We start from the raw sequence: 8,863 nt of genomic DNA, 5'->3' as shown, positions 1-8,863 counted from the left end.
GTCAACTTGTTACGTTCCTTGAAACGTACGCGATGACGTCGATGGTCCAACTGGCCAATCACGGCTCGAGTCAACGTTGACCCGGTAGAAACAAAACTCAGGCGAACGGAAGATCAACGGCTGCTGTAAAGACACTTTTCTCGTTTTAATTTGTATAAATATCTATATATATATTTGCCTGTCTGGAGCAAAAATGAGTAGCTATATATTAATGCAGGGACACGACATTTAAGTTTTTAGCAAATGTTGTGGTTTGTTGAGTCGTGTCGCTCAGATTCAGTCTCATTTGTGTTAACGTTACTTTAACTGTTAACAGGCGGAAAACGGAGAGAAGTTCGATTTTCGGCCTCGTTTGCAGATAAAATGTTCTCTACTGGGGATGTTCAGGGTTGTCTTCGCCAGCTGGAGACTCTCCTGCGAGCGATAAAGTACCCGGGACAGGTGGACTACAACGGGTGAGCCCGCAAATACGTGGTCGCTTGTGTACATTGGGTTGCTAACACCTGTTAGCTCCACAAGCTAGTGTTTGGAGATGAAGAAAACGTTTATTTGTCCCTGTTCACAACAGCATAAAAAATATCAATAGTAAAAGCTTAAAACCTATAAGAGATTAATAATAAAATAAAGCAGAACTGGCATATATACAAAAAGTAAACAGATTTACGTAGTAAATACTAAGCCTTAAACCTTGAGGTTTTCTGTTTTGTTTTATTTGATAATACTTTTATTTTAATCGTGTGTTATTTTATATTTCTACTAAGATACTGTAACTAAGTAATTTCCCTTGCGGATCATTAAAGTCTATCTAAATCTAAGTTTTATTTTATTTATAGGCACCTTTAAAAACACCCAAGGAGGGTTTAAAATACATAATATGCATCAAAAGCATTAAAAAGGTACAAGTATAAGACACTGATAAGATAAGATAAAGGTAAATGATCTGATTAAAAAATGTAATCTAATAATCTAATTTAATCCACCATTTTATTTAGAAGTAAACTTTATTTTCAGATAAATTCACAGCCTGCAGCATTTACATTACATATTAAGCTTTACTGGAAAACTATTTTACAACATTTACAGCTGAGTCTTGACTATCTTAAATGAACCACAAGTAAAAGGTATAATATAACATTAAAAATAAAATAAAATATATGTAAAATCTAGTAAAAAGCACAGAATTAGCATATGAAAAAATGTACAAGAAATAGAGATGGAAGAATAAACGTTAAGGTGCAAAAGTGAATATTAACATGAATAACATGGAGGTATCGAAATCGTGTGTGTTTTTATTTAACTCATAATTCACACCACAAGATGTTGAGGTTTAGGTTTCATTTGAGAAACCTAAAGCTGTGAATCTGATGCAAGAAAATCTGGTCCTGGAATTCAATTCAAACTACTGCTGTGACTTAAAGGAGAGGTTTGGCAGCTGGATTTCTGTGAAGTCATTCAGACTGAACTTAAGAGACACATCTGAAGCATAACATTAATCTGAATGCTGAGTGAGATAATGAGACCACAGGGTTCCTGCATCTGAACGTTTCCTCACAGGAGTAGCTTGAGACAGACTGTTTAAAATGTAAATGTATGTTACGTCTGACTGCCACAGCGAAGCTTCTATGAGCCTTTCATTAGCAGCCGGCTGTGGAGCTAATGAGGTTTTAAGTGGCGTTTAGTTTGCGTCTATGGGCGATGTTTTATAAATATACACGGACACAACATTTCCTCGTCTTTTTTCCGTTCTGATTTGTTTGGTGGAGAAGCAGTTGGACCAAAATCCTCCACCTGACTCACCTTAAACATTCATAAATCCTAAAATCATGGTTTGACTCGTCACGCTGATATTTAAAAATGTTTTAAATGCATCTACTTCCATTGTTTCAGACAAAGCTTAAGATTGAAAGTTTGTAAAAGGACTCGTGACTAGAAATTAAAACTGAGATGTCTGGTATCCATTAAGTTAAGTTACCTGTTCATTTCATTCAGTTAATTAATCTAGTTTAATAACTCACATTTAGACTTTATTCATATATTGGATTATTTTGACCGAGTCAGAATCTCATCAGAGACGTTATGAATCACTTGTTTGATTGGTCAAACTGTAACTGCAGAAATGTTACATGAGCGTTTGGGATAATTAGTAATTTACTACACATGTGTGTGATGTGGTCAGTTTAACACACAGTGTAGCAGTTTAATTGTTTTAGGGTTTGAGTTTCTCACTAGGAAGAATGTGCTATTAAATTATAGTGTCATTTTCACTTACCTGTTTTTATACATCTAAGGAATAAATAAATAAAATAATAAATTCTGATTGTTAGTGTATATTAGTGCAACAACATTTGTATGCGATCCGGTTTAGTGCAATGAAAGCAATCTAACAATCTACTAATCATTTTTGCTATGTACAAAGAAAAGAATGAGAATTAATAGTTTATTTAGTTGCAACCTGTGTCATTTTATTTCATGTTTGGTTTTAATAATAGTTTTTAAGGCTCCTACTCTGACTTTGTCCTGTTGTTGTTGTAATGTTGCTCATCGACCACCAGGTGTCACTATTGTTCCTGAGTAACAAGGACAATGAACTAATGAAATACAATGAAATAACCTATTTATAGCCTGAGATTGTGTTGTTAAGGAAGATATTTCTGTATTTTACTAAAATAGAGTGTGGCCTTGGTTTTTAGCTGTATTCCAGTCAAGACTTTAAATATTTGGCTTCTGTAGTTTCAGTTTCAAATGTAATACTGGGCTCTACTTCATAGTGGCAGTACGTCTGTGTGTACTGCTAGAGAACAGTGATGGTCTGGATACTAGGAGATTAGATTTAATTTCATTTATTTGATAAAACAGAACAACAGTCACAATAGTGGAAGTACATTAATGGTCCTGAGAAGCACTGAGATGTTATGTTAAACTGTGAAATACTATATTATTTGTTTGTGTTTTTTTTCCTCAGACTTTCTAAAGGAGATCCCTCAGCTTTTCTACCAATAGTGAGCTTCACTCTCACCTCCTTCTCGCCGCCTTTTGCTGAGCAGCTAATGTCAGCCGGGCTGGAGCTGACTGGCAAAACCGACCTCCGTTTCACTGACGCTGTTTACAAGGTAACACATGTTCTGTTTCTGGACCACTGCACCGCTCCTTCATCCCGTCCGGTCGGTAGCTGTGAGCGTCTGTGTTTTGTGTGTCCAGGTGCTTCGAGACATCTTTAACTATAAGCCCGTTCTGACCAAGCAGCAGTTCCTCCAGTGGGGTTTCTCTCAGAGGAAAATCTCCGTCACCTGCGACATCATTAACCTCGTCCTGCGGGAGCACAACCAGCTCAGGAAGGTGCAGAACCTTTCCCTTTATTTTTATTTTTATTTAGTTACAGGACGTCTGTAGATGGGGATTGGACACTTTCTCATTCACTTCAATGAGAAAGTGTCCAGACTTTTGACTGGTAGCATGTATATGTTCTTATTGTCTCCTTGGCTTGTGTGTTTATTTGATTGACTGTGTATGGGATGCATGCAGAGAAGCTGCAAATGAATTAGCCTCTTGGGATAAATAAAGTTCTCTGAATCTCAATTTTTGCCAAGTACGTGACACATTTAAGGGATTTGTTTTGGTGTTTGTTATATAAACTGTAGCAACAGTGAGAGAAATTCAGAAAACGGTTAAAAGCAAGAGACGTGTTTAGTCCATATTTATATACAGTCTATGTAGAGACGTGTTTAGTCCATATTTATATACGGTCTATAGAGGAGACGTGTTTAGTCCATATTTATATACAGTCTATGGAGGAGACGTGTTTAGTCCATATTTATATACGGTCTATGGAGACGTGTTTAGTCCATATTTATATACGGTCTATGGAGGAGACGTGTTTAGTCCATATTTATATACGGTCTATGGAGGAGACGTGTTTAGTCCATATTTATATACAGTCTATGGAGACGTGTTTAGTCCATATTTATAACAGTCTATGGAGGAGACGTGTTTAGTCCATATTTATATACGGTCTATGGGAGGAGACGTGTTTTAGTCCATATTTATATACGGTCTATGGAGGGACGTGTTTAGTCCATATTTATATACGGTCTATGGAGGAGACGTGTTTAGTCCATATTTATATACAGTCTATGGAGGAGACGTGTTTAGTCCATATTTATATACGGTCTATGGAGGAGACGTGTTTAGTCCATATTTATATACGGTCTATGGAGGAGACGTGTTTAGTCCATATTTATATACAGTCTATGGAGACGTGTTTAGTCCATATTTATATACAGTCTATGGAGGAGACGTGTTTAGTCCATATTTATATACGGTCTATGGAGGAGACGTGTTTAGTCCATATTTATATACGGTCTATGGAGGAGACGTGTTTAGTACATATTTATATACGGTCTATGGAGGAGACGTGTTTAGTCCATATTTATATACGGTCTATGGAGACGTGTTTAGTCCATATTTATATACGGTCTATGGAGGAGACGTGTTTAGTCCATATTTATATACGGTCTATGGAGGAGACGTGTTTAGTCCATATTTATATACAGTCTATGGAGGAGACGTGTTTAGTCCATATTTATATACAGTCTATGGAGGAGACGTGTTTAGTCCATGTTTATATACGGTCTATGGAGACGTGTTTAGTCCATATTTATATACGGTCTATGGAGGAGACTGAAGCTGCACATGAGCCAACAATCGACACACACAGGTCTGGACAGAATTGTGTGTTCTCTGTTTGTGTGTTTTAGCCCAGAGTCCGACTTCCTCCGACTAAGGATCCAAAAGGAGAAGCTCAACCAACTCAGACTGAAGCAGATACTGTAAGTCTAGTGATATAGTTTAAAGCCGTCAGTGCACATGAATAAAGTCTGGTTTTGTGACTTGAAAGCCATTAAAATATGTGCTATGTTTTCTTATCTTTAGACATAAAAATGTTAAGGAGATGTTTTGTTATATGTTATAGATATGTTAAAGACATGATGAAGCTCAGCAGCACAGAGCAGACGCTCCTTTTCATTCATTCTTTCCTTCTCATGTGTTGTAGGTTTCCAAGAGGCCGTTTGTTGTGAATCACATAGAGAATCCTTCCACTTTCCCCCTGAACTCGGCCCGTGCAGAAGAAGAAGAAGAAGAAGAAGAAGAGTCCAACGAGTCTCCAGATCTGCCAGGAGACGAGGACGAGGAAAACAAACCACCTGGCAGATTTCTTTTTCCGCTTCTTACACAGAGGGTATTGTGGGTTATTGGTGAATAATCCACCCCCCACACACACAGACACACTCATGGCTTCATGGTTGTTTTTCCCTGTTTCAGTTTCAGTCAGAGCTGGATGAACGACTCTCAGCGGTAGAAGCTCAACTAGAATATCTTCTGTCTGGACTCGACAGAATGGAGGTGGTGGAGAAACGACTGGAGGACGTGGAGAGTCAGAGAGTCACAAACAAGGCCGGTCACACACTCTCTACGTCCTCGGTGTCCTCTCCCATTTATTCATTCATGTCTTCATGTATTTATCATACCATCTTTATGGTATTTATCCACAGGCTGAAGTCGTCACCGTCTCCAGAGAGAGCTGGGAAAACCTGATGAGCAGAGTCTTGTTACTGGAAACTAAAGCAGAGCTGAACCATCCGCAGGTGAGACAACGCAGACATGATGAGACCATGAACAGTGATCAGCCACAACATTATGACCACCGACTTGGAGGAGTGAACAACATTTAAACCGTCTCGTGACGATTCAGTGTTTCTGCTGGGAAACGTTTGGACCTGGGATTCACTCATGTGGATGTGACTTAGACATTTAGTCCCCACCTGGAACACACAGGGCTTCCTTTAGTGCCAGTGAGTTTTTAATTAGCTTAGCCTCCTTAGCTCTATTACTGTGACGTTGCGTCAATTTGTGAACCTTCAACATGTCTGTGACCAAACGTTTGTCTAAAGTTTGTCTGGACTTCACCTCTAAAGATGCAACAAGGAGGAAACACCTGGAATTAGATTCAGCATCTGACCACACATAGCATTAGCATTAGCATTAGCATTTTATTAAAGACCAGACATATAGCGTCTCTGCTGCCTGACAGACCCACCACACTGGTTCATTATTATATTGGTTCATTTATTTCTTAGTCTTAGTTGTATTTATATTATTTAAATTAATATTCTGTTCAACTTGCACGTCACAAAATGTCTAAAATATAAACAAAACAAATTGCATGTTTTCATTCTTTAAGCCCCGGCACCGTTTCAGAAGATAAAACCAGACCCAGACCTGGTGCTGGTCCTCAGCAGGACGCAGCCTGACACACAAATAAAAACACTTCAGGAACAACTCAAAAAACGCCCACAACAGCAGGAGGTGATCAGGTACCCCCCCCCCCTCCATGTCTGTCCTGTAGAGGAGGACATGCCAGGGATTCCTCCGCAGTAATGTGTCCTCTGTCCTCTGTCAATTTTTCTCTCCTGTCACCACAAAGACAAGAGGAGGCTGGAATGTGAAGAAACCGGTAACACGTCTTATCTCCTGTCGTCAAGTACAGGACGATCTTCAAAGAACGTGAAGCTCTCGAATAACTTTTATTTGTTGTTGCTGCATTAACCTTCGTCCTCTTCTACGTCTCTGTGTCAGATAAATGTCCCGGCGCCATGTCAGACTCCTGCCCCCTCCTCTTACTCCTCTTACTCCAGCTCCGTGTCGGATTCTCTGAAGGTGAGAGGAGCAGAGCTCCACCCTCAGGGCTCCTGGTGGCACAACTTCACCTGATAATTAGGATCTGATAATTATTTCACTACTGCTATTAACATAACGCACCCAGAAATACACAGAAATCATCTAATCCAAATGAAGGTAAAAGTGAAATTCAGTAAATCGATATATATATGTCAAAATATCAGCCATGAAAACACACATTTATTTCTAGGTGTTGTTTTTTACTGTGTGAGCTGCAGCTTCTCAGAATGAACTTGTGTGCAGGATTATTCAGAGCTGCTTTTTATTCCTGATGATCCCTAATGTAAAGTCAGTTCTTTCAGACCACATCATGGCTTCACTGTATATTTTTGGAAGTTTCTTTCTTTTTGCTGGTCTCAGCATCACGTCTTATTAAATCTCAGAAGACAAGATTCATATGTTACATCTAAACGAATATCAAGAAGAAGAAGAACCTTAAATCATTTTCTCCTCCTCATTAGTTTCCAACCTAAAAGCCACTTTTTCTAAATCCGTCACATCCGCTGCCTCAGTGATCCACTGCTTCTCTAGAGGAGAACAGAACCAGATGTTCATTTTATTCATGTTAATATGCTCCATAGCCTGTTTTCTTATTCCAAACCAAACTTCCTGTGTATTTCCACATTTTGGACAGTTACTGTTTTCTCGTGAGCCCGTTGTGAATAGTTTTAATGGTGTGTAGAATAATCTCTTGAGTATTTTAAACTGTTTTAATCCATTGTGTTTTGCACAAACGTCAAATTGATCACAAATGCTATCACTTAAAATTTGAATACCATAATTTAACTGCACTTTTATTTATCATGTCGTGAGTATTTTCTAATTTCCCGTGAACAGTTTCTCAGTTTATCTACTGAGACACGTTTTCCTGTCAGATAATACAGTTATTCTCCCTGTGTGGAGGATTATAATCAGTGATTTAAATGAAAGCATGTGACAAAGCTTATAGTCTCTTTGGAAGCTTCTTTCCTAACGCGTCGTCCTCCTGTCCTCTGTCCTCTGTCCAGGGGGACGTCCAGGAGGACCTGAAGGACCGACTACAGAAGATCACTGACATGTAAGTCCTCCCTCCACCGGCATCAGTGATGAAGATGTGATTCAGCCTCTCATCCTCTCCGGGGGGATGAAGTGGTTTTACTTCATGGACTGGTGATGATTTGTTCTGTCTGAACTGCGCAGGTTGAAGAGTACGTCCAGTCTGCTGAAGAACACGGACTCATCCACAACAACCTGCAAATAAACCAGGACAAACTGAAGCTCTGAGTTTCATTCTCTGGTTTTCTTCCTCTCTTTGATTGTTTCTCATTAAAGTTCGTGTAGAACATGAAGGTACACTAGATTATTCACACTGTGTTTATTTTTCATTGTTAAAGCTGCAGGTGTTTGTTTAATAATCTCCCATAAAGCAAATGAATAGTTTTATTCATTTACTGGCTGCAAAGTGCAATAAAATCTAAATTTACCTGTGTCAGATATTTTTGGGATAGAAACTTTAATGTTTGAGCTCGGATACGTGGAGGTTGTCAGTGACTGAGGTAAAGGCCTCAGACTCCTGAACTTGACATGTATTATAAAAATATTGTATTTATTATAATTAATATGATCACTTTCTCTATTATTATTGTTATTGTAGTTTTTGGAAATGTTTAAATCTTAGACTTCAGACTGTGTTAGTTAGTTTTTTAATAAATTATTCCGTGTGATGATTTTGGTGTTGTACTGTTGAATCAATATTAGATCAATATGGCTCAGAAATGTGATTTTAAATGCAGATTATGCATTATTTTCTATGTTAATTCTTTAAATAATGTATTAGAGATGGACAGAAGGTGGAGTAGTCAGAACAAAAAAAACAAAACAAAGTCATTTTCTCTAACTAGATTTTTTTAAGGCCCTAATCCTCTTCCTTACTCTTCCGTACGTTCATATGCTAATTCTGTAAATTTTTGCTATTTTTATTTTATTTTATATGAAGGAAGTTTCTTATTCAGTCTGACAACACAATTATTATGGATGTAATTTAAAAAAAAAGCAAATGTCAATTCACTTTGTTTCAAGTTGCTCTCATAAATATTGAATCTTTAATAAAACAAGGAATTTAAATACATTTAAGTACATAGTTTTTGTT

General features: G+C 37.9%; 1 protein-coding gene across 1 annotated transcript; it reads left to right on the top strand.

Annotated features, from left to right (window-relative positions):
• Nucleotides 1-52: 52 nt before the first annotated feature.
• Nucleotides 53-8,072, top strand: cep44 (centrosomal protein 44). Its single transcript, XM_047577573.1, has 11 exons — nt 53-125; nt 317-455; nt 2,963-3,110; nt 3,199-3,336; nt 4,755-4,826; nt 5,051-5,236; nt 5,320-5,451; nt 5,550-5,642; nt 6,634-6,714; nt 7,743-7,792; nt 7,915-8,072. Exons 2-11 carry the CDS (start codon nt 364-366, stop codon nt 7,973-7,975), a joined length of 1,053 nt encoding a protein of 350 aa, XP_047433529.1. The 5' UTR covers nt 53-125; nt 317-363; the 3' UTR covers nt 7,976-8,072.
• Nucleotides 8,073-8,863: the final 791 nt, after the last annotated feature.

Source organism: Mugil cephalus, chromosome 2 (assembly GCF_022458985.1).
Source record: "Mugil cephalus isolate CIBA_MC_2020 chromosome 2, CIBA_Mcephalus_1.1, whole genome shotgun sequence".
In the NCBI taxonomy this organism is placed as follows: Eukaryota; Metazoa; Chordata; class Actinopteri; order Mugiliformes; family Mugilidae; genus Mugil; species Mugil cephalus.
Note: the sequence above shows the minus strand (reverse complement) of the source record. Positions and strands in the feature narration are given on the sequence as shown.

Coding starts and splice junctions, on each gene's coding strand:
- cep44 (XM_047577573.1), top strand. CDS start 364: ATGTTCTCTACTGGGGATGTTCAGGGTTGTCTTCGCCAGCTGGAGACT. Junction 3,111..3,198: donor TCACTGACGCTGTTTACAAG/GTAACACATGTT, acceptor TTGTGTGTCCAG/GTGCTTCGAGACATCTTTAA. Junction 5,452..5,549: donor GTCAGAGAGTCACAAACAAG/GCCGGTCACACA, acceptor ATTTATCCACAG/GCTGAAGTCGTCACCGTCTC.